Below are 26,716 nucleotides of genomic sequence, written 5' to 3'. Positions count from 1 at the left end.
CCCCCTTTTTTATTTTGAGACAGGTTCTCATCAAGCTTCCCAGGCTGGTTTTAAACTAACTAACTTCTTTCTTTCTTTCTTTCTTTCTTTCTTTCTTTCTTTCTTTCTTTCTTTCTTCCTTCCTTCCTTCCTTCCTTCCTTCCTTCCTTCTTTCCTTCCTTTCTTTTTTCCCCCCAATTCCCCTGCCTTAGCTGCCTGGAATTATATTACCTGGAATGATAGGCCTTCATCACCAGGCCTATCTAGCAATGCTCACTTTTCAGCTTCCTGGAGGCCAGCAGATACCGAGACAGACTTTCATTGCCCTAACTCCTGGCCCAGCACTTTCCTTCCTCATGATGGAGCATACTGGCTAGCCTCTGAGATGAGAGGGGTTCAGTTGCCTGGGCCTAGTGCAAGAGACAGGTGTTCTAGATAGAGTGGACAAGTCCTCCTTGTGGGACAGGCACAGTCAGTATCTCTGTGACTACCCCCAAATGTCAGAAATTGTAGATTGTCGTGAAACAAACTCATTCTTACCCCATACAGTTCTGTGCGGATCCGGACAAAGCACCTCCTGTACCACGTCCCCGTGTCGCTCTCTATCTCAATCAGCTCATCAATTTGCTTGGGAGTTTTGATTTTATTCACCTGTGGGCAGCAACAGAGTGCAAGGGGTTGAGCTCTCTTCCCCGAAGATGCTGGATTTAGGCTATTTATCTTAAGTGAGCAAAACACAACTCGGAACAGAAAGTGGTACCTGGTAAGAACTCTGCCTGCACGCGAGAACACTGGCAGAGATCTACAGACCCAAAGGACATCTGAGGGAACTGAAAATGACTTAGTGAAGGGGAACGCCAGAGAGAAATGGGGAGGGGGAGCAAGGGGATATGGGTTGACCAGAGACAAAATGCCCCGCTTTGCATCATCCCCATAAAGAGCCATGCCAGCAGATGAAACACCAGAGACAGGAGCTTCTGCATGTAGAGTTACTTTGCCTGGAGATTTTTTTGGGGGGGGGGTACTATTTGTTTGATGAATTTGGCTTTTAACTGTAGTTGTTAATCCTTGCCCATGCACCATTTATCCATAGAGCATCTCTATGACCTGTTTTTCCTTCACCCATAGGCTAACCCAGTGGTTGGACAGCAGACACTCACAGATGGCTACAACGGAAGATGTTTCCATGGCAAACATCAACCCTGACTCTTCAGGTATGCAAGAGAAAGAAAAGATGAAGATTCATAGTGACAGTGTATGTCTGTGACTTAAGGTGGTCTCTTGGAGCTAAGGGAAAAGAGCCACAACATAGGTGAGCAAGGCTTTCAATACAGGGAAAGAATGATGGGGAGGGAGGTGTGAGGGAGGAAGAGGGGGAGGGGGAAGAGAGAATCGCTGTTTTTGGATAAAGAGGATACAGTAGTATGTATGATATTTTTCCTAAGGGCTGAGTGGTTTTTTCTTTTTTTCTTTTCCGTTTTTTATTTTTATTTTTTATTTTCAGCTTTCCCATATCCTAAATGGCAATTCTATTGAAGATACTGTTTGAAGGCTGGGTATCTCGGTGTCTTTCAAATTGTGCTAGGCAGGCAGTAGTCTCCTTTTGACTCTACAAAAGACACTGTCTCTAGTTAGCAAAAACCACTTCTGAGTTAACTATGGATTTTCAAGTAAAATATACAGAGAAGTTGGTTTTCTTTTTGAGACAGTATCTTACTATGTTGCCCAGGCGAATATTAAACTTGGGAGCCTCCTATCTGAGGCTTTTAAGTGCTGGGTTTACAATAGTATACAAATAATGCTCACTTTAGATTTTTTTTAGTTCTTTTTTTTTAAATTGGCCATTTAACTTTTGAGAGCTTCCACTTGTCCAGTCATCAATATTTGATTTTTTCATAATTATTTGAAATATATTTTATTTGTTGCATGAGAGCCAATATCTCATAATTTAAATAAGATGGTTTGCAGGTTTAAGTTTGGGAGGTGCTGGTAGTACTTGCTAGTGGCACTTAGGATAAGGAAGAGGTTGAGGACTTTCAGAATGGGAAATTCTAATTTAGAAGGTAGCTTTTGAAGGACCGCTGGACAGAGGATGTCCACAGACTCCTTTGACTCATGTATCTGGATCTTGGAAGATCTGTGTAACAGGAGTCAGAGATGCAGGGAGCAGCTGACTCCAGCCAAAGAGAGTAGACAGAGTTTAAAGAGACAGCAGCTGAGACCTGGGGGCGATGGCTCATTGGTCAGAGAGCTGAGCTTGCTGCTCAACATATGAGGGCCTGAGTTCAAATCCCCAGCACTCCTAAGTTTGGCTGTGCCTGTGCTGTGGTGGCTGAATAAAAGGAAATTTCTGGGCTGGTTTTCTCAAGGGAATAAAGCCAGGAAGCAGAGCAACAGAATGCTCGGTGGCCTCTGTGCACCCTCAGGCAGGCACACACAACGCACATGCACCATACAATCACACATCCAGATACACACACGCCACAAGTCACCTGAACACAAAGCCATGGGAAACAGCATCTACAGTAAAGACATGGTGAGACGAGATTCAAGTCCCAGGACTGAAAAAAAAAAAATCATCTTCTAAAGTTCATATTACTGTATATTGATTTAAAACAAGAGCCTGTTCCAAGAACGACATTGCATTGTATGTAGAACAAGAGAAAGGGTAGGCTTGTTTGGGTTGACTCCTGCAGCGGCCTTCCGCCAGTGCTTCAGAGTTTCCCCACGCATGCTCTCACACTATCCCCCTGCTAACTCTTAAGTGGTCTCAGTGACGAGGATGGCCACAAGTAGGCTTGGCCACTCGGATCTTCAGTAAGAAAAGGCAGGTAAGCAAGGCAGGAAGCCCGTGGAAAAAAAGTTTCTTAGAAGGTCTTTGACAAAGGGTTTATGATCACCTGCCCAAGAAGAATTGAAAGACACCAGGCACCTTGGTGACATCTGGAGACTTTCTTGGTCTTGTGGTCCTTTAGTTTTTGTTATTATTTTTAACATTTTTTATTTTATGTGTGTGGGTATTTTTTTTCCTACATGAATGTCTGTGAACTACAAGCATGTTTGGTACCTTTGGAGGCCATCAAAGGGTATCAGAGCCCCTGTAACCTGGTCACAGAGGGTTGTGAGCTACCAAGTAAGTGTTAGGAGTCAAGCCTAGGTCCTCTGGAAGAGCAGTAAATGCTCTTAACCATGAAGCCATTTATCTAACCCCTTGTGGTTCTTTATTACTTGTTTAGAACAATCTTAGTTTGGGGTAGAAGGGAGATAACTCAGTTAGTAGAGAGCTTGTCTTTCAAGGATGAAGATCCGAGTTCAACCCCCAGAACCTACATAAATGTCCTGGGCATGCTGACACACACATGTAATCTCATTGCTAGGAGGTGGGGATCAGATTTGGGGATCTGGGCCAGGAAATCTAGCTTAACTGGTGTTCTCCAATGAAAGACCATGTCAAAGGATGAGGAAGGAAATCCTGAAGCTGGCATTTGAGGTGTCCTCTGGTCTCCACACACATTTGGTCACATATGAACATGCACCCACACACACACACATAAGCACACTCTCACACATCATACATTCACACAGTAATGAAAATGGAGGGGCTGTGGGGATGCTCAGCAGCCAAAAGCACCTGTTGCTCTTGTAAGGACTTAGGTTTAGTTCCCAACACCCAAATGGTGGCTCACAACCATCTGTAATTCTAGTTCTGGAGGAATAATGCCCTTCTTCTGGCCTCTGCAGATACTGCATATACACAGTGAACACACATACATGCAGACAAAACACACTTAAACAAAGAAGATGAAATGAATCTTAGAAAAGTGTTTGCCGTTACATGAAAGTGCTACTGAGAATAATACGTAACACTGCTGGGTTCCTTGCAGTCAGGTCTGTATCATCTGTACAAACCAGAACCAACACCGACTTTTCCTGAAAAACACGTGAGCCACTGAATTTGTTTTGCTTGCTAGGAAACCTGGGGGACAGTCTTATGCTTAGGTTGCTATTAAATTATTATTTATATGTTGGTGTGTACATATATATCTATACATTTTGTGTGTGTGTGTGTGTGTGTGTGTGTGTGATACACATGAGCATTTGCAAAATCACTCTTGAGATGAGAAACCCGAAGGTGTCGGGAGAAAGTCATGATGGCTGGTGCATCCTGGGCTTACAGGGTGGGACAATGCTATCTTTGTCTTCTTACTGCTCCTTCACACTCATACATATATATGCACATTTATATAGTGTACTTGTATATATATTATATAAACAAGTATCTATATATCACTATCTGTTTTTTATGGGGTGCTTGGAATGTTCTAGACAGGGGGCTACCTAGCAGCATCTCCTGAGACCCTCACAGGACTGAATCACCACAGTGCTATTATAATTACTTTGTAGGTAAGAAGCTGAAGGGAAGCACCTTGGCCTTATTGCTTAGGCTATGAAGCAAGCGAGTGATGGAGATGGGCTCTGAATTCAGATACATCTGCTTTACCTAGGAGACCCCAGGGCACCCTGAATTTCCTGGTTAAGCAGCACGGACAAGCAAATTTCAGATGAGATAGGAACAGTGGCTTGAGAGAGCAGAGATAGTGGCCCAGCAGAGAGGCCATCCTTCTGTGACAGCAAGGTGAAGAGAATCTATTGGTGATCCCTGCAACAATACCTCTGGTACTGAGCCAGGGAGTCAGAATAAATCTGAGACTAAATCATGGTCTTCTTGCTTACATTCAGTCTCTCAGGTTAATATTATTACTTAACCAACCACAGAGGCTTGGAGTCTTAGATAGGTGTGGGTAGGTGGGACCCTCTGCCTGTTTGTGTAAATAAAGTTTTATTGGAACACAACCAAGGTCCATGGTTTAGACATTCTCTATGGCTGCTTGCTTTCGCACAGCAAAGACAGAGCTGAGTAGTTGTGGCAGAGACTGGCAAGGCCTTAAAAGTCTGGCTCCTTACAGAAACCATGTCAGAAACTCAAGGATTCTCCGAGAAGCAGACTCACCGTGAAGACCTTCTCAGGCTGGCCCCGGGCTCTCATGTTGGTATCGTGAATGAGCTTCAGAATCATCCAGGCTTCATCATGTTTTCCCACCTAAGAAACACACAAGCAGTCGGCGTTAGGACCCCTTGCCTTTCAGTCACCAACCACTCTGACTTTTCAGAGCACAGGGACGGACACCATGCAAATGTGTTTAGCTCTTCTCCACGGAGGCACGCAGGCTGAGGACATCACTACAGAGCAGCCGTTCAAAGAATGTGCCTTCAGCTAGAAACAGCACCTATTACAATAACGCTTCCCTTATTAAAACAGTGAGCAATAAGCCCCCTCATCGAGTGAAAGCTCCTTGCTTAGGGAAGCGCATGCGTGGTTTTGGCTGTGAGACCTCTTTGCTTAAAGCTTGCCTCCATGAGATCAAACTCTGCAAAACCCCGTGGCAGGATGGGAGAATGCACCTCTCGACGAGGCAGACATCGTTCCCTCGAAACAGCAAAGACGCCTTGCCAGTGTGCATGGACCACCCGTGCATCTGTGACAACAGGCGTTACCTCCAGCAAGAAGCGAGGGCTTTCCGGCATGAAGGTGAGGGCCACCACAGAGGAGACGCACGGGAGAGCACAGACGATGACGAAGACCCGCCAGCTGTGGAACTGGTAGGCTGAGCCCATGCTGAAGCTCCACCCTGGAAAGGGACAGAAGAGTCAGAGAGAGCCCTTGTATACTGTAGCTGGGCAAGTCACCGTGTGGGGCCCTCAGGGATTCGTCGGTCAAGTTTTACTGTCCACAGATGGGTGAGCTGGATCTACGAATCAGTTACAGTGGCCAGCTCAGTTTAAGACCCCCGCCTAAGGCAGTGCGGAGGATGAATGTGCCCGAAATCAAAAGGAATCAAGGTCTAAGCTGGGGGTACATGTAGGGTTACTGTAATTAAACCTCAAAGGCCAATGTGGGAGAACGTGTTTTTCAACAGGCTACCATGCTGGGTGTCTTCTCTTTACTCTTGCAGACCATAATCCATTCTTTCCCATGTGTCTGTCAGGAAATGACCTGCTGTGACCTTCATCATCCAGTTCCTAACCAGGTTTGGGGGTGGAATTCACATAAGCTTCTCTGGGTAGCCCAGGTTGGCCTTGAACTCATAATCTTTGTGTCTCGGCCTCATGACCACTGTGATTATATGCATCCGTTACCACACCAGATTCCCAACTAGGTCTGAGTCAGGCATCTTTTCTTTGTCCTCCTTCCCCCTCCCCTGGGGGGAGGCCAGGCAGAAGAGTGGCCTACTTTGGTCTCAGCTGATCACAGCCAGCCCCTCCCACTGCTGGCCGTTGGGCTTGGGGACTCCAGGACTCTAGCATGTCCTGCTAGTCTCTCTTTACAGCCTCTTCAGTTCTGCCAACAGTCTTTTCATTATAGCACTTTTAATGGCCATTTGGGGGGGGGGGGGAAGCAGACTTTACAGTGCCCTTATCAGAAACAAGGACTTGTATCTTTACTCGTAGACATCATAAAGAATAGCAAGGTGAATCTCAACTTTAAAGCAGCCAGTTTAAGTGCTGGGATATTGTAAAGATGGAAGTTCTAAGACAATAAAATAAGAATGGTCACGATGGGCTAGATGGGATGAACAGAAATCCCTTCAGGAACTGGTGTTTGCGCGAATACTGAAAGTAGATCTCCAACAGGGTTCCAAATAAGACAGAACGAAGTGCATCAAATCTAATGGAACCCAGAGCAGGGCTTACAGAGGGAGAGAGGAACCACGGGAGGTGGAACACTAATCTCCAGTATAAGGCTTTTGTGAAAGAAGTGAGGTAGGCTTTGCCCCTCCCCAAGACAGCTGTATGCTTGCCTTTTGTGGGAATCCTGGGAGACACTAGAAGTGACATAATCCCCAAAGCTACAAGCTGAAGTCACAAAATCTTTTCTGCTAGGATTCAGGATGGGATTGAATCGTGAATTGTACACTCGCATTTATGCAGATGACAACTGGTCCACTGTGCTGTTGACAAGGGCCATCAACACCAGTGGCATGCAGCATTAGTTTTGCTCCAAGAACTTAAGATGGGAGACTATGTGGGTTGCTGAGTTAATTATGCCATTAGCTTTCAGGAAGCATGATTACTTTCAGCGTCTCATGTAACCTATATTCAAAAGTCTCACATATCCAAAATTCAGAAGAAACTCTATGATAGAACAAAGGGACCATAATGTGCACATTTCACATGATCTCAGAGCTTCATATAAAGACTCTCTTTAAAGAGCTCTAAACTTTATTATTCTCAACACTGGGAAAAAACCCTTAGGTGACCGAGTTAAATTTCTGGTATAACACTTTCCACAGAACAGAGGGAGGAAGAACGAAGACAAGAGATGGAGCGCTCTAGTGTCACAGTTCAAAATGAGTGACCCTTTCAAAGGAAAACAGGTCGAAGGGACTTAATTATGTCACTACAGTGGGTGGAGCAGAGCACTTCTGTGATAGCCAGAAAAACGACCTCACCCCCCATCAGAGGTTCTCGCGCCGACCTCCAGAACCTGAGAATGCAGATGTTACAGGCAAAGGGAGTCATGAGTGTTCCTACGTCAAGGATCCCGAGAGAAAGAGGCTGTCCAGTACAGTAGAGCGGACCAAAGGTAAATGTGAGCACCCTTAGAAAGACAGACAGACAGGCAGGGGAGACAGAGTGTTCGAGTTTGATTCTATTACTGTGATAAACGTCATGACCAACAGCAACTTGGGAAAGAGAAGGTTTCTTTGTTTTCAGAGCTCACAGTCCCTCAGGAAGGGAACTCAAGCAGGAACCTGGAGGCAGGAACTGAAGCAGAGGCCATGGAGGACCGCTGCTTACTGGCTTGCTCTCCAGGGCTGGCTGAGCCTGCCGTCTTATACAACCCAGGACTACCCACTGAGGAGTGGCATTGCCCATCGTAAACTGCACTGTCCCAAATGAATCATTAATGAAGAAAACGCCCTACAGTCTCCCTTGCGGTCTAGGCTGAAGAAGGTGTTTTCTTAGTTGAGGCTTTCTCTTTTCAGACGATTCTAACTTGTGTCAAGTTGACAAAAACAAACAAACAAACAAACAACACAAAGTGAGACAAAAAGAGGAAAAGAAAGGAGGGAAGCAGAAACCAGAGGGCCGAGAGATTTGAAGGTGCTGTGGTGCTGGATTTGAATATGTAGGAAGGGGCCACTAGCAAAGGCCTATGGGAGACCAGCAGAAGCTGGGGATCTATCTCAACGACTAGAGTTGTCTCCTGGAACTGCCAGGAGGAGGCTGCAGAGGCTCCATTAGCAAATTCAAATGTTTGACCACCAGAAATGTAAAAAATACATTGATGTTCTCCATGGTCAATGTTTGCTGTAGTGGCAAGGGGAACACGGCATCCTATGTTAAGTTGGAAAACTGTGTGTCTGCTCTCTTGAACTCCCATGGGTCAGTGTCTTCGTTACGTGTCTCACAACTGTGACAAAGCACCTGACAGATCAACTAAAGGGAAGAAGGATTATTTGGACTCATGGTTGGAGAGATAGGTCCATTGGAGTAGGGAAGGAGGGCAGTGGGAGCGTCTTGGGCTACGGTCCCATAAGACCTCTGGTTCCACTGTCGCTGCAGTCTGGAAGTAGACAGGGAACCCAGGTGGGAACCAGTCCTGACTGTAACCCATGAGGCCTGGCTCCAGCAAGACACCACCTTCGGTGAGGCCCCCACCTCCTAAAAGTCCTGTAATCTCCTGAAACAGCACCACCAGGCCTGGACCAAGCGTTCAGATGCATGAGCCTGTGGGGCCATTTCATATCCAGGCCATGACGGTTCCCACGCCCACTATGAGCTGTGTTTTAAAATACGGGCGAGAGCACTTTGCTGTCTCCCACAGCTTGATGTATGTGTGGCAATCCAATGTCACCATGACTGTGTCCTGTCTGAACTGATCCCTGCTCCTAGCTGAGCCCACCTTCTCCGGCTGTTTTCCTTGTTCACTTAGTCCAGCCCACTGGCTTGTCTCCAAAATCCCAACTGTGCATTTGAAAGGTGCTTCTATGTGTGAGGTGAGTTGTATTATTTTTGTCTCCGTAGTAATCTTGTCCTCTCATTGATATTTTCCCTATCTGGAAGGCTCTGCCAGGATGTTCTGCCCGATGACTGCCTCCTCCATACCTTCTAGAGCTCAGGTCAGGGTCATCTCCTCAGAGGAGCCAAAGCACTAAACTTACTCTATTGTTTAGGCCACTTTATTGTCTGGATGGGCACTTGCTATTGCCAGCACAGCCACATTCCTGCATTCATCTCCACGTTTATTAACTAGCCCACTTCACGCCAAGAAAAGGAACCCTACTTTTCTGACTCACCAAATACCCACCCAGTTCCCCTCGTCCCAGAGGTGCTCTTTCTGTGTGTGTGTGTGTGTGTGTGCATAAACATGTAAAAAATAACTACAAGTTAATGAGTACTAGGGTGCTCTCTGTCCCTCTCTCCCTCCCTCCCTCCCTCCCTCCCTCCCTCCCTCCCTCCCTTCCTTTCTCTTGTTTCTTCTTCCTATGCTTCCTCCCTCCCTTTTCTCTTTTCCTCTGAATTCCCACTAAACAGCAAGTCAACTTTGATTTATTTTGTCAATGTAGATAGAGCAAAATGTATTTATTTATGTCTATGAACTCGGCAAGAGTGTTCTTCACCCCCAGATGCTCCCTGGTGCTGCCTATCCTTTGTGGGGAAGTCATCTTCCTCCATCTAGGATCCTGGTGACTACTGCTCTCTCCGTCTCCTCTGCCCTGATGGTTTTGTCTCTTCAGAATGCTGTGCTAATGCAGTCATACTATGGATTAGCTGTTTGTTTTTTGAGATAGGGTCTTTCTATACAGCCCAGACTGGCCTTGAATTCACAATCCTGCCTCAGTCTCCCACAGGTTGTGATTATAGGCACACATGACCACGCTAGGCTGTATGTAACTCTGAGAATGTGGCTTTTATACTTAGCATGACTCACTGGAGATGCATACAGATTGTCACATATGTTAGTTGGTTATAGAATGTTTGATGGTTCCCATTAGGGTACTTATTAATAAAGTTGCTATAAACATTTTTTGTGCCTGTTAAAGTTTTGGTTTTGAATATATAAGGTTAAACACTTGAATCATATGTTAAGTTTCTGTTTAGATTTATTTGTAATTTTTAATTATATTTTATATTTGTTTATTGATTGTGTGTGTGTGCCTGTGAGCACTCGCTTTCACTCTCCCTCTAACTCGGGGGCTCTGGGAACTGAACTCAGATTGTTAGGCTCAGAGGTAAGCGGCTTTATTGCCCAGTCACCTCATTATCCCCATATATCTGGTTAATTTTACAGGAACACATTGACTTTCTCTCCACAGTGGCTGGCTGCATTGTCTGCATTGCCATGCATGGTGTGCTGCAGCTCTGGCTGATGCATGGCCTTCCCACCACTGTTTGCCTGTTAAAAACACCTTTATTTTTCTTATAGATACCCAATGAAGTGTCGTCATTATTTACATTTATTTTTCCTAAGATCTAGTGATCTCTTTGTTCTTTTTCACACTTAGACACGGTGCCTAATGTCAAGTTGGGTGCGTAGGCCCCAGCCCCTCGCATCTATCCCAGCCTCTAGGCCTGGTCTGGACTCCAAATCCCAGCAGGCCAGGTCCTGACCCCTCCCTGGGGATGGGGTCAGGACCACTCCCCAGGGTATTTAAGTGATCCCCCAAAAGAAGAACAAGTGGTCTCCCTTTCTTCCTCCCGGGGGTGGCGTTCCTGCGGCTTCCCGGTTTTTCCCTCGGGGCAACCAGAGAGCGCAGATCTCCCATTAAACCTGGATATTTCTTTTTTTTATTATTAAAAATTTCCACCTCCTCCCCGCCTCCTATTTACCCCCTCCCCCCTCCACTCCCCCTCCCTCTCCTATCCAGAGAGCAGTAAGGGTTCCCTGCCCTGTGGGAAGTCCAAGTTCCTCCCCCCTACCTGGATATTTCTTAATTTGGCTTGTTTTGATTTGACTTGATTGGGAATTTTTGCGTCGGCAGGGAGCTCGTGTTAGGAAATATTCCTAACACCTACGTGTGCCGGTCACCGTATATAGCATGGAGAGCCAGTCACCTCATGTGGCGTGGAGATTAGGAGCCTGAGCTCTTGTTCCAGGGAAGGCAGAGTCCTGAGGAAGAGGCAGATTTGGAAGGAAACATGATGACACAGGACTCCTGCTGGACCAGATTAGGAAGAAAGCAGAGACCGCAGGCCGGATGGACGGAGTCGTTTGTTCTCATGAGGAACTTTTTCTCAAGAGCTCTGGCCAAATTCCTTTCCTCATTCTGAACTCAGCACAAGGCAAATTTGGGAGTTTCTAATGTCAAAGTGAGAGAGAATTAAAGTCCGTGCTTGTGAAGTAGGCAAGCTCATCCAAGACTGATTGCCCTTTACCTATTATTTTATAACTGACTGATTTGGAGGGCATGTCCTGGAGCAGTGGGAGGAGTCCTGGCAAGGGAAATAGCCACCCCTCCTCCTGTGATTTGTCTACTTGAGTCCAAGATTCCTAGAAATACCCTGGGGCCTGAGAGGAAGGCAGGCACCACAGAGGCCTTGAGAAATGACTTGCCGCTGCCTCGCAGACTAGAACACCACTCTGTACTCTAAAGACAAAAGGAGTACAAAGGACTGGACCCCTGAGCACCATCGCTGCTCAGCCTTGAGTCCTCAGCTCTCCTGAGTACCATTTCAAGGACGCTTAAATCTGAATTTTAGCTCCCTACAGAACCCTACACCAGGATCTCGAAGGAGGGCGAAGACAAGGGCAGTGGAGTCAAACCCCACTCCCCTGGGAGAGTGGCTCGTGTGTTCAAGCATGCCTGCACTTAGTAAAATTGATTCTTTCAAATGAATCCCTACGGTTGGCACCATGCTCTCTATTTTGTGTGTCTTAAAAAATGATTTTGCAAAGTTGATGTTTCTAATCGTCCTTTGGAGTTTGCTAAAGTACCCATTAAAATGTCACACTGTGGGATTTATCTACAGATAATGTAAATTCCATGCAAGGGAAGACCTCAATTAAGGTGTTATGGAAGGCTGTTATAGCTTGGCTTTAATCAGTGTGGCACTAATAAAAGCGCAATGCCTCATGCATAATAATCCAGGCTCTTGCCAGCTTCTGCCAGCTGCTGCTACAGGGCCCTGTGGCTGCCTCCTCAGCTGCCTGTTGTTCAAGGAATACAGGCAAAGCATGCGACACACACACAGGACCCTGGATCCTACATTCTTTTCTAGGCTTTATCCTGGAAACTCTGCTATCTTGGTACCTACTTCACTGACCTGTTTTCTGGTCAAAAGTTATGTGATATTATCAACAAATCTATCTTTGTCCAGAAGGGAGATTTCAGGTTCAAGATTCAGATCCAATGTACTAAAAAGAAAAACCTTCAGTATTACATAGGACATGGAGTAAATCATCCATGTATTTTCATCTTGGTATTCTCTCAAGGCACGGAGCAGCTAAAAGTCTCGATTAAAGCGGCTCTAAGTTCATTTTCTCCAGTGAGAAAAATGTGTGTGTCTGTGTGGAACAAGGTGAGTTTCTGATATTATTGCTACAGAAATAAAAATTCATACCCTTAACATGTCACTGACTTAAAATAGAAAAACTATATAACCAGCATGAAATATGAATGTCTGGCTAGCAACTCGGGTTGTCAGGCAGCCAGTACCATCCGGGATGCTAAGGTTTAACAACTTGCAGCTGGACAGTCTTGCAATGCTGTTCATCTCTCATTTGTAGCAAAACCAAATGAAGATGAACAGATAAACAGATGAGGGCGAAGATGAACAGATAAACAGATGAGGGCGCTGGTGGGCAAGCAGGGAGATAGCCTCCGGTGTAGCCATCTGATGCAAACCATGTGGGTGCTGGGCAAAAACGAGGCAGATCTTTCTGATGTAACATGGAAAATGTCCAAGTGGAAAGAGAGAAATGTCCCCCCAACAGTGTGAATAGCAACGGCTTCATTTTTATATGCACATAAAACATATCGTCTGGTCTGGAAAAGCTGTGGGCTGCAAATGCACTAAGTTGCTTTGGGTTGCTTTTACTCAAGGCAGGAAGCCGCTCACGGGCATGTTCTCTTCTGACATTATTTCTTTAATTTGTAAACTTTACACAACCTTCTGTCACTTCTCACTGAAAAAGGAAAACAAACCACAGTTGCAAGCCTTTAGCATTTGAGTGGCTCAGGCGCTGGGAGGAGGGGAAAGGAAAGCTGGAATCACAGCCGTGCCATTATTCAGTGTTGGCATTTCTCAAGAAATGGCACAGATTCTGGTTGTGATCAACGTGAACACTGAGAAACACGAGAAAGTGCCAGAGACAACCCTGTGTCTGTATATGAAATGAAACTGTTTTCACTGACCTTTTAGTCTTGGAAGACACAGGAGAGGAGAAGTGGGGGTGATTTAACCAAAGCTAAGGATGTATTAGAAACCTGTATGGAACGCACTTTGTAAGATCATTAAAAAAATACTATTTTAAAAAAGAGTTTGAATAGAGATACCCTGCATGGGTGGATGCCCAGAAGACAAGAGTTATTACTATTATTACTGGTTTTCATTCTGTATCTCTGGCTGGCTTCGAACTCACAGAGATCCACCCACTTCAGCCTCACTCATGCTGGGATGAAAGGCATGAGGCACCACACCTGATCCAAATTAAACAAATTCTCAGTATGGGGTATGGGGAATGGGGCAATTTCTGAGGAGCTACTGGTCAGGAAGACCCCAGAAATCCCAGACACAGCAGACTTTGGTTGTAGGACATAAAGAAAACAACCTGGGGTTGGGGGTGGGTCTGGAGAAATGACTTAACGGAGTATTAGGTGCTGTTATACAGGTCTAGGGTTCAAGTCTCGGCTGTCACATGGATGCTAACAATCATCTGTTAACGCCAGTCCCAGGCACTCTGACGCCCTCTTCTGGTCTCCTCAGGCACTGCAATCATGTGGTGCACAGACATACATGCAAGACAAATATACATACATACCCAATAAAAAACTAAATAAAATGAAAAAAATAAAAGAGCAGTTAAAGCTGGAACTGACCTAAAAGCTTCCTCCCTGCTGGATAGCTTTGGCGGTGCTGGGTCTAAGAAGTGCTATGTAGGCCACCTGGAAGGAAGATCATCAATGTGTTTACCCAGTGTTGAACTCTGAGTGTCACAATAATGACCTGCAGGCCAAGGTGTGCTCACTGGTACAATAGTGGCATGGATGTTACAGGGGTTGCCAGCTACCTTCTAATTGTCTCTGAGGCATGCTTGGCAGGAAACAACACAAGCCTGGTATTGTAAACTTCTCAAAAGCCCATGGTCCAAGAGGTTACAGACCCCAGAGATGGGGGTAGGGGTATGTTGTAGAATATTATTTTAAGGTTTGTTACTTTTGTTTATGCTGTGGAATATTTGTTTTCATGATGCAAAAATGTGTTGCCTTCTTTTCTGTTGCATTTGTTTAACTCTGCGATGCTGTGTTTCTTTGCCTGCCTAAAATACATCGTTCATCTAACAAAGAGCTCAACAGTCAATAGCAAGGCAGGAGAAAGTATAGGAGGGGATGACCAACAGAAAGAATAAACAGAAAGAGAAAAAGAGAGAAAAGAGATTAAGGAATGAGAAGAGGAGAAGAGGAAGACACCAGGGGCCAAACACCCAGCCACCCAGCCAGCCAGCCAGCCAGCCAGCCACAGAGTAAGAGTGAAGGCCAGATTATAGAAGTAAGGAAAGGAAAACACCCAGAGGCAAAAGGTAGATGGGATAATTTAAGAAAAGCTGGTTAGAAACAAGCCAAGCTAAGGCTGGGCATTTATAAGAAAGAATAAGCCTCTGTGTTTGATTTATCTGGCAGCTGGGTGGCAGGGCCCCCTAAAGAGCCAAAAGAATAAAAAGAGAAAAAACAACCAACAACAGGGGGTACCTATTCCTGTTGCTTTGCTAAGCAGACATATTTATTATCAGACTGTTTCTAAGTATGTATGTTTGTACCCACAGATTACTGCTGCTCTCAATCTCGGCCAAAGAAGTTGCTTTTTGCTGTGGAGAGAAGTCAATGCTGAGATTCATAATTGATCTAAGTGCCGAGAACAAGTGACTTGCCTTGCGAACCAGAACTGTGGTGGTCGCCTCCATTCCTTCCCCTCCTGGTGGTGTCAACTACTGAACAATGCAATTCTATTTTCTGCGTTTCTCTAAAACATGTTCCTTTATCTCCCTCCCTACTCATATCTTGCCTGGGCCACTTTAATAGACAAAGGCACAGTTGGCCTAGATCTGCATGGCTGTGCCTGCTGATGGCGTATTTACTCATGCATATTGTGGTTATTGCTCTGAGACCTTGCCTGGATCAGTTCATGGTCCTCAGCTGAGGTAATACCTAACATGGAAAGGGACCGCTGGGTCCCATCCCTCTGCCTTCCACTTCTTAGGACTGACCAAGCTCCTGCCATTAAGTAATTTGAAATGCTGCTTTTCTCTAATGGAGCTCACAACTTCTAGTTGGCTTGTTCTGGCTTTACTATATAATCAAGAGCATTCTGGGTAATAAATCTCAGATGACAGGGGCTGGAGAGATGGTTCAGTGGTTAAGAGCACTGGATACTTTTGTACAGGACCTGGGCTCAAATCCTAGCATGGCAGCTCATAACCATCTGTAACTCCAGTTCTAGGGGATCTGATACCCACTTCTGGCCTCTTCAGGAACCACACACACACATGTGATGCACACATATGCAGACAAAAACCCTCATACACGTAAAATACAAATAAACCTCTTTTTAAAAAACAGATTATTTACCTCTCTAACTTAAAATCTTTTAGGGTGAGTTTACACAGTCTTAAAGAATTGGCCTTTTCTAGCCTTCCTGTCTTCTCTAACAAGTTCCTCCAAACCCTTTGCTGGATTTTGTGCCAACACACTGGCGCTGTATCTCCTGTTTGTTTTGGTTTGACTTAACAAGGTCTGGCTAAGTAATCCACACGGGCTTTCAGACTCACCATCCTGCCTCAGCCTTCTAAGGGCTGGGATAACATGTGTGTACCGCCACATCCAGCATGCCAACACAGGTTCTGATCTGTGGTCCAGTGCCTAGAAGAGCGGTCATGTACTTCTCAAGTGATATCTAGGCCAATCCTCCCTTCTGGTTGACCTGGAAATACTCGTACACTCCAGTCTTCTATTAGCCAAGTAGGCAGAGCCTGTGTGAATTCTTCCTGGTGTACTGTAAGAAGTCTCCTCCTACTCAGTAACTTGGGTGGTCTATACACTTCCACAGCCCTTAGCGGGTACTGGACATAGAAGAAAGCCACACTGAAAGTCACCAAGAATCTATCCGGTGTCTGTTCCTTGAGGAGAAGCCCCATGCCTTATTTATCTTTAGTATGGTATTAGTAACTCAACAAATTCTTCTTCAAATGATGAAGAATTCAATACTGGGTTCTTTTAAAATCAGAGTTTGTCTAGACCATTCCAATTGATTTGCATGTGTGTGTGTGTGCATGTGTGTGGGTTTGTAGAATAGAGGTCAACCTCAGGTGTGGTTCCTTAGAAGCCATCTATTGTATGTGTATGTGTAATATATTCATATAATATATAATGTATTATATAAATGGAGAGAGTGACAGAGAGAGAGAGACAGAGAGACAGAGACAGAGACACAGAGAGAGAAGGAGTCTCTCACTGGTTGGCTTGGAACTTGCTAAGGAGGATAGTAAAATGGGCTGGCAGTTGAGTCCCAGGGGTCTGCCTGTCTATACCTCCACAATGCTTGGGATATGAGTGTAAACCAACGCAGCTGGGCTCTACACGTGAGTTTGTACTTGTCAAACTCAGCTTCGCAGGCTAGCAAGGCAAGCCCTGTACCACTTGAGCTACCTCTCCAGCCTCAAAAGTAATTGATTTGGCAACAGGTCTATTATACTTCTTCTTTTCCAACCACATAATTTTTCTTACTTTATTTTTAATTTAATTTTAAGGTGATAAGAAAACATGCTTAATAAGTTTTTAAATATTTGGGACTTGCTTTATAGCATAGCATGTAGTCCAATTTAAAATTGTTCTATGAAGGATCCAAAAGAATGTTTGCTTTGTAGCTACATCGAGTTTATGACTATCCAATATCAATATCCATTGGCCATGCTATTTATATCTCCTACATCTTGACTAGGATTTCCCATTTTTTTGTGCTAAATTCTATCTGTTTTCTGTGGGAAGTCTGGTTCACCAGCACAAACAGACAATCACCTGAATTGAAACAGCATACCTGTGATGAAATCAAGACCTGACTCTGCTAGCACACTTCCTCACGCCCTGAGGGCTGGCGGAGGTCATCAGCAGCCCATACAAAGGTGGGATACTGTAACTTTTTAAATTAATCAGGATTTAAAGAATATGAATACCTTTCTGTGCGGCGCTACAACACAGCCACAAAACCATCTCATGATACCCATTTACACATCAATGCACACACAGCCCATGAGGCACACCCCAAATGGGGCTGTGACACTTGTGTTTGTTGTAACTTTGTTCCAAAGAAACCTTGCCGCAAACTTGCAAAATTTTAAAAGTTGGATAACTTGGATGTGGCTGGTGAAAACTTACTAAGAGGACTGGCCAGAGGAGAGGAGGTTTCTCAGCTGCTGGTGACTGGAAGCTGTTCTCCCTTCCTCACCTCCTCACCCAAGCCCGTCCAAAGCTCATCCTATCTCAGTGTGCGATCTCTCTAGAAAATGGGCTCCCTATGGATTGACGGATTTATTTTGTCATGGACATAGTTAATACTCCCTCAAGCACGTATTAGTCTTCCTTGTAGAAAAATAAAGAATTCACGAGTCAGGAAGTCAGGACTGAACTCTAAGGGGCGGGGCCATCAACGTGTCTCTAAAGCATGCTTTTTTTTAGACAATCTGAAGTAAAACCGTAGTAGCCTAAATCAAGTAAATGGCTGGCAGAGATAGATTCACTTTGCCCATCCCTGATTTACGACTTTGCAGTAGACATTCAAGTGCTCTTTCTATTCTTTCCACCCCTCTTCCTTTGGTTTCAACGCGTCGGCATCAACCCAGAGTAGAATTTCACCTTTGCTCTCTGGAAAGGTTGGCTATGGGAGCCATTAATCTTGGCCCTCCAATACGTTCCTGGCTGCAACCAACTGTGGAAATGATTGGTCCTGGTGCATCCTGAGGAATGATTTTCTAGGACTACGGCGCCAGAAAAATCAAACCCAGAGTGACTTAGTCTGGGATTAATGCAGCCATCGTTCATTCAGCATCACTGGCTGCTGTTTACGAGGGATGATGTCATAACTCAGGGAGCCTCCAGTGAGAAAGCACCCCAGCAGCACAAGCAGAGCAGTGCCCTGGCAGGGGTGACTGAAGCCAGCGTTGGCTGGAATGCTAATGCCCAGTACATGTGCGCTCCTTTCTCTGCAGACTGATCATGGTTTTGAGAAAGAAGCAAAAACACGACCAAAGACATGGGTGGCACAGACAGGCTCTTAAGAGTATTAATAGGACACCCATCACATGCTAGACACCCTCATGTCATTTTGTTCCAGACTCCAACAATCCTTAGATGGTGGGCAGATAAAATCCAGGACATTGTTTAAATTAAAAGAAATAATTAAAGCTCCCTCGCCCTCCCCTTTCTGTATATCCGTGCCCTTGAGTGCAGATACCCACAAAAGCGTCAGATCCCCTGGAGCTGGAGTTACAGATACTTGTGAGCTTCTTGACATGGGTGCTTGAAACCAAACTCAGTTCCACTGCAAGAGCAGGGGCAGTGTGTGCTTTTAACTATGGAGACAAATCTCTAGCCCCCAATTTTTTAATGTGGAGAAAGGAGGCATGAGTATTTGACATGTAGTATTGGAATATGCTTATACTAAAAAAAGTTATCTGAAATTCAAATTTAACCAAGCATCCTATATTTACTAAATCTGCTAACCATACCCCAGAAGAATCTCTAAGTTTGAAGCCAGCCTGGTCTACATATCAAGTTTCAGGACAGCTAAGTTTAGGGGGTGAAGGAAACCACTAGAAACAGAAAGCGGTGAAGATGTAATTTAACAAAGGGGGCCATGTTCCAGCCCCAGCAAACAGCAGAACTTAGCAGCTTCAGCCATCTGATTCTGGCTTTAGAGTCGAGGATACACGAAAGGGATTATGGACTCTCCCTCAGAGACTAAGGAAAGCTGCTGAGGCCAGGCAAGTGACAGGGATGTCCCTGCCTGGAAGCCTAGAGAGACCTCCTAGTGAAACTGTAACGGTGAAGGAAGCCTGGATTGTGCTGGAGACCCCAAGATGTTGGAGATGCCGGAGCGGCGGGATGCATGCCAGGGAGAGTTACTAAAAGGGAGTGAAACCAGCCCAAAAGAGCGGAGTGTGGTTTTTGTACATAAATTATCCAGCGCAGAGGAGCAGTGAGGAGAATGGAGCAGTGAGCTGCACTCCCACAAGCCCACCAGGCTGCGAGACCAGGATGCCACACTACACACGCTATTCTGTCCTGAAACATCATACATTCTATCTCTTTGAGTTGAGCCTTTTTTAGGTGGTGTCAAGTTTGCTTAGACTTGAAAAGGTTTCCTTTTGCTTTTTACAGCAGAGGAAAGCAAAACTCAAGTGTCTCCCAGGCTCCATTGGCCATTGTCAGGCTCTCTACTGGGCTGAGTCAACTGCTAAGGACAGCGGCTGAACCTGAAGGACAGACCAAGTTGTGGCCAGTTCTCCTAGCCCTTGCCTCTCTGACCAGGACATTCTGATTGGAACTGACTTCAGCAGCTTCTAGATACAGTTGCTACAAAGAGTTCCTTCCCTGCTTCTCCAGAGCCACCCGGAGAGGGTGTGAAGAAGGATTCTTCCACAGGGTTTCTTCAGGCACAAGCAGGCTGTTTTGATCCTTCTGGCCTTTGGGAGTTTGGTGAATGCTCTACCTCCAACCACCCACCGCACAGGCATATTCCTGAGACCACACACACACGTTTTATATGCATAGTACATGCAATATACATATACCACACTCCATAACACAGCACACATAAGCCTGGTACACACTATATATACACCATACCCACACATGTACATTCTACACATATGCCACACAGTCACACACACAGTTCACTCACAGCACATGCTACACACATACTCTGCACACATATACCTACACAAGGAACACTATATATTCAGTATATGCTCTATACATGTTATATGTAATATACCACACAACCATACATTCCACATATTCTTCACATACATATAGGGCATGCTATACACAACATCACAAACATATATTATAAATATACAATATATAATCACAACACTACACATAGTATACACCACACATTGTGCATATGGTATGCACACACATTATAAAAACAGGGCACACACACACACACAAAGCCGGGTGGTAGCGGCACATGCCTTTAATCCCATTACTTGGGAGCCAGAGGCAGGTGAATCTCTGTGAGTTTGAGACCAGCCTGGTCTACAGAGTGAGTTACAGGACAGGTTCCAAAGCTACACAGGTAAACCCTGTCTTGAAAAAAAAACACAGGACACATGACATACCAACATTCACTCCTACACATGTTAAATGCATACTTCAATACTTGATAGTTGACACCACACACATACCACATGTGTATTACACATATTCAACATACACATACATGCACACACCATGCACATTGTACAATATGCCACATCACTACATGTACAGTGAAAACAATACATTTGACACACAATGCATGCACACACCAGGCACCAATGCACAATATATCACACATTGTACATACACACACACCACATGTGAGCCCATGAGCTACAGAGAATATTTCAGTCCAGCAGCAGCTGTGAGTGTGAAGATTAATTAACAAGTTCAGATATTATTTGACAAGATTAACCAATAAGCAAGAACAGCAAGGAATTTCTTTGCTTAATTTTGTGGCTCTTGAATTTGGAGGGCACATAAGAACTGGCAAAGGCTTCTGAGTATTTCAAATGCCTAGTTTGACAGCTAGCCTAAGTAACAAACAGGAGGCGTGCTTTGATACAGACATAGACTGAATGAGACTGGAGAAGAAAGAAAGAAAGAAAGGGAAAGGCTTTAGGAGCTCTTCTGTGGAGGGAGGCAGAAGTTCAAATGTAATTTTCAAGAGCAGGGAGCTGCTCTGTGAGGTAGCGTGTTTGCTAGTGTTTGTTTCTAGGAAGGTCTAAAAACATAAGCACTTTTGACATTGGGTGGGAGGGGGTGCAAATCTGGAAAGCTTTGGGGACAGGCAGGATTCCTGCAGGGCAAGCTAGGCATGGCGGCTGAGGTCAGCTTGGGTATCATAGTGAATTCCAGACCAGTTTAAGTTTGGTAGTGAGACTGTGCCACAAATGGGGACAAAGGAAAGAGAGAGAGACACAGAGAGAGAGAGAGAGAGAGACAGAGACAGAGAGACAGAGACAGAGAGATGGGGGAAGACAACTAACTAAATCAAAAGGATTTATGCTGGGAAATAAATTTCCTGGAAACCGTTTTTCTCTCTCTAAGAGCTCAAGTCTATATAGAAACAAATCCAAATGTCATTTAAAAAATACCCAGGAGACTTAGCTGGCCAGAATATTTAGAAATAACAAACAGAGGAAGCTCCTCACAAAGCTAAGTGTGAGAGACAAGAACCACAAGAGACAAGATACCGATTAAGTCCTTGTAGGGCATTTTAAGGGACAGTAAATGGTGATGAGCTCTAACCAACACTGGAGGGCACCCTGAGCTTACAAGATAGCTCCCAACACTGGAGGGCACCCCAACCTCAAAAGACATCCCCCCAACACTAGAGGGCACCCCGAGCTCACAAGACACCCCCAAACACTGGAGGGCATCCCAGCTCACAAGACACTCCCCCCAACACTGGAATGCACCCCGAGCTCACAAGACACCCCCCCCCCATGAGTCTTTAGGCTCTTTAAAAGGTTTCTCTTGATAGCTTTCACATGTAAACTGAGAAGTCCTTCAAAGTAGGTCAGGCTTTGTGGATCTAAATGGGAAAAAATTAAAGGCAGGGAAACCCCTTCCTCTTTGGTTTCACCATCACCTCCCAGGCTGTGTGCTTAGCCACTTGCTGTCTCCTTAAATTCCTTCTCCTGGGGGCCTCACATCCTGTCTTTCAGCTGAGGCCTGGGCTCCACCTTGCTTCTAAGAATCTAAAGACCAAGCATATACTGTCAGGAGCAATGGATGCAGACACAAAACTTTAAGTGGGAATTTTTGTGCACCATATCATAAAACAACCAAGCATTTCTATGTTCCTGTCTCTTATCTGGTTTCAGTTAAACACACACACACACACACACACACACACACACACACACACACACACATAATGTCTGTTCCATATATATATGGGACATACATGCTGATATGTGACAGGACTCTAAAATGGCTCCAGTACTAGAGTTGATGAAAGGGGGCACTCACAGGCTAGGGCAGAGGTGAAGGATTTCAAACCACGAGAGATAAATAACATGAAAAGATGCCTCAACACTATTAGTCCTGCCTGCAAGTGACTGGAAAGATTCTAACCACAGTCCAGAGACTACTTCAGGATTTCCTATCTGGGAAAAGTGGCTAAACAGGAAAGAATAAGCCATCATCCTATCTCTGGCAGAAAGAATTTTATTATTTATTTATTTTTTATTTATTTGTTTATTTATTTATATATTTTCTGATGGGGTTGCTCTGTATTTGAAGCTTGTCCTGGAACTAGCTCTAGTAGACCAGGCTGGCCTCGAACTCATAGAGATCCGCCTGCTCTGTCTCCTGAGTGCTGGGATTAAAGGCGTGCGCCACTACCTCCGGGCTATTTTTTTATTTTTTTAGACAGGGTCTGGACTCTGTAGACCAGGCTGGCCTCAAACTCACAGAGATCTTGATGGAGGAGAGTTATCTGTCTATGTTTCTTTCATTGGTTAATTAATAAAGAAAACTGCCTTGGCCCTTTAAGAACAGAAAATTAGGTAGGTGGAGTAGACAGAACAGAATTGTGGGAACAAGGAAGTAGAGTTGGGGAGACGCTTCAGGCATTCGCCATAGTGAATCTCCATGCTTCTCCTCTCCGAGATGGATGCAGGTTAAGATCTCTCCTGGTAAGCCACACCTCGTGGTGCTACCCAGATTACTAAATATGGGTTAAAGCAAGATATGAGAATTAGCCAATAAGAGGCTGAAACTATGGGCCAGGCAGTATTTAAAAGAATACAGTTTCCGTGTAATTATTTCGGATAAAGTTAGCCGGTTGCTGGGAACTGGGCGGCGGGACGCAGCCCCGCCGCTTCATTCTACAGATTGGCTCGCCAACGTGGTGACCAAATCCACGTAAAAACCTGAAAAAGCTTTAAATAAAGGAGAGAGAGAGTTTAACACGGCTTTTTGCTGTTTGCCTGGACATGCTGTAGAGAGATCTCCTGTTTCCGCAATAGCGGCACAAAAAAAAAAAAAAAAAAAAAAGCTGAGTCATTTTAAAACGCAGCTTCCTGTGCTGTGCTGCCAGTGCGAACTCTGGCTTTAAAGCATTTCAGTGGCTTTTATGGACTGGATGTTTGTGTGCCCGCTGGGGATCGGAAAGAAGGTTCTCTGAGACCAAGCTCTGAGGCAGGAGTGGCTTTGGCTCTGCTCCGCCATGCTGAACTGTACTGAGCTCAGGCAGGATCCATCGCAATTACCATAATAACAGCGCAGTTAAGGTTTAGACTTGGCTGTAAACAGGCAGTACCGTATTATTTTAAGAAGTGGTTAACCTTTTAAGAAATGCTCCTGGATAGTAAAAAATTACAGATTCACAATAGAAAAGATTCAGACATAAAAGACTTTTAAATGAGTCACAGTGTTGGATGAATGTATGTAGGCTTGAGAGAGAGAGAAGAAAATATAAAAAATAAAGTTAATGCTTGAAAAAAGGGGTAAAGTCTTTAAAGAGACAGAATAAAGTAAAGTGATAGAATGAAAATAAGCCGCATAAAAATGGAAAATTCACAGAGAGTCTGGATTATGTATTTTGTTGTGTTTTCTTTGATTTTTTTGACTGTAAAGGAGCTAAGTACAGAGAGACATTTCATTATATGGGCTGCCAGGCTAGACCAGAATGGACATTTTAATGGTATGACTTCAGGATTTGGATCTAAGAACATGATGCTTTGGAAAAGAGTTTCTTCTTTTGTTTTCACAGAGAACGAGACTCTGTGGATTGCTTCTATCCCAATATGGTATGATAGACCACGCCCTCCTGAAAGGTTGCTGTGAACATCTTCAAAAAATTACTTCACTCAACTGCCAACTGAGAGGAACCTAGCACACAGGTTACACCATGAAAGACCTAAATAACAGCGCCCCCATTCAGCAGGAAGCAGTTTGGAGAGAAAAAACTGTGCCCATTTTCCCAAATATTGCTTATAAATGTTCTTTTACATTTAAAGGGGGAGATGATATAGATATGAATTTGCATTGGTATAGATTTTAAGGTCAATTTTGTTATATGTATATGTATTTCTGATCTTGATTAAGCTATTGTGATTGTAGTTCATTTTAAAAACTGTAATGTATAATTAGGAAATATAGGTTGTTAATGGATAATCATTGATAATAGTTAAGCTTGTAGTCATGTTATTAGATTTTCTAGATATGTAGAGATATATTTCAGTTAGATAGACATTCTTCATATCTTTCAAAGACTGCAGAATATGGCATTTAATGTTTTAATAACTTAGGGTTTTTCATGACAATGAGACACGTCTGCTCCTGGCAGCACCAATCTACTTCAAGAGGAAGATGGGCATCGAAGAGGCTACTTATGGAGTTTGTTAGCCATTTGGGCAAGGAACTGCTCTTGCCTGGACTGTTGCATAAACTGGACACAGGAACCCACAGAAAGAGGACTGCTGAACTTGCCTAAAGGTGAGATGGCCTTTTGGGGTTCCTGATTCATGAAAGAGTCTGCGAGACGTTCTGCAGGACACAGCAGAAAGTGACTGAACTGTCTTTGGAATTTCCTGCTTCATGAAAAAGTCTGCTGGACACTATGGGCCTGAAGGCTGAAGATGGATGCCCCAACGGTACAGAGGAACTTTGGGTGACTGTCCAGGCAGCGAGTTGTCTCTGTCATTTCTAGAGTTTTATAAGTTACTTATTTCTTGTTTACTTAGGTAGCATTATATCCTTCTGGAGTCTTTGATGGAGTTGAAGAATAAATAGATAGTTATAGCTTTCCTTAGTTATGATAAAAGATAAAATAGATTTAAATATTGTAACTGTAATACTTGCTTGATAACTGTTTTGTTATATGTAATTTTGCTATGTTAAAGTTGAAGCCTTTCTTTTTTGTTTAAACAGAAAAAGGGGAAATGATGGAGGAGAGTTATCTGTCTATGTTTCTTTCATTGGTTAATTAATAAAGAAAACTGCCTTAGCCCTTTAAGAACAGAAAATTAGGTAGGTGGAGTAGACAGAACAGAATTGTGGGAACAAGGAAGTAGAGTTGGGGAGACGCTTCAGGCATTCGCCATAGTGAATCTCCATGCTTCTCCTCTCCGAGATGGATGCAGGTTAAGATCTCTCCTGGTAAGCCACATCTCGTGGTGCTACCCAGATTACTAAATATGGGTTAAAGCAAGATATGAGAATTAGCCAATAAGAGGCTGAAACTATGGGCCAGGCAGTATTTAAAAGAATACAGTTTCCGTGTAATTATTTCGGATAAAGTTAGCCGGTTGCTGGGAACTGGGCGGCGGGACGCAGCCCCGCCGCTTCATTCTACAAGATCTGCCTGCCTCTGCCTTCCCAGTGCTGGAATTAAAGGAATGCACCATCACATCCAGTGAAGATTCTTTTTTTTTTTTTTTGATATCTTGACTTAGTGGAGTTAGCCCCAGGGATTAATGGCTTAATAATGATTAGTCTTCTGATTGCTATCGGACAGAGTAATAGGGAAAATGTAAACATTTCTGATTAACAGAGAATTTTCTGGCAGTGAGTATTAAAAAGTGTGAGTGTACTACGGGCTGGGAAGACAGCTCAACGGAGAAAGTGTTTCCAGTCTAAACACGAGACCTTACAAGACCTGAGTTCTGCTCCCCGGCACCATGCAAAAACACTGGATACAGCATCACATGAACCTCTAATCCAAGCCCTGGGGGAGGAGATGGACAGGGGCCAGGGGCTTTCTGACTAGCTAGGCTAGCTAAAAAGACAAGCTCCAGCTCAGTGAGAGACCCAGTCTCCAAACAAGGTTAAGGTGGAGGTGGAGAGACTGAGGGAGACATTCTGATATCAACCTCTGACCGGCATGTAGGTGTGCCCCCCTTGGTCACGTGCACAAAACATGTGGAACCACACACATATAAATACTGTAGGCAAAGTAAATACACTTAGGTTGGGGAGGCAGAAGGCCTTGGAAAATTTCAAATCGACCGAGTTGCTCTTGCACCAGGAAACGGTTTGGACTGGCGTCACTGCGCCCCCTTAGAGCTGCCCATCATTTTCCTTTACAGTGGTGCTTTCGTTTCTGGTAACAAAACAACATGGGCAAGCATGGCGAAGTGGAGCAAGACAGACAAAGAAATGGATCCACCCAATTTCATCACCCGGAGGGAAACACAAGCACATCTTGAATGTGATACACTTATTAGCACTTAATTAATTAATGA

The 26,716-nt window shown here is 44.5% G+C and overlaps 1 protein-coding gene across 2 annotated transcripts in view; it reads right to left on the bottom strand.

The window, feature by feature from the left end:
* Sv2c (synaptic vesicle glycoprotein 2C) overlaps nt 1–26,716 on the bottom strand; it is a 131,184-nt gene that overhangs the window by 25,269 nt on the left and 79,199 nt on the right. For both annotated transcript variants that reach the window (XM_038323560.1, XM_038323561.1), the window contains exons 4-6: nt 5,536–5,669; nt 4,991–5,080; nt 520–630 (exon numbers count right to left, since the gene is read on the bottom strand). In XM_038323560.1, the coding sequence (XP_038179488.1) occupies nt 520–630; nt 4,991–5,080; nt 5,536–5,669 (335 nt within the window). The remainder of the gene's footprint in view (nt 1–519; nt 631–4,990; nt 5,081–5,535; nt 5,670–26,716) is intronic.

This window comes from Arvicola amphibius, chromosome 3, assembly GCF_903992535.2.
Source record: "Arvicola amphibius chromosome 3, mArvAmp1.2, whole genome shotgun sequence".
Taxonomy (NCBI): Eukaryota; Metazoa; Chordata; class Mammalia; order Rodentia; family Cricetidae; genus Arvicola; species Arvicola amphibius.
The sequence above is the reverse complement of the archived record's forward strand: the minus strand, read 5'-3'. Positions and strand labels throughout refer to the sequence as shown.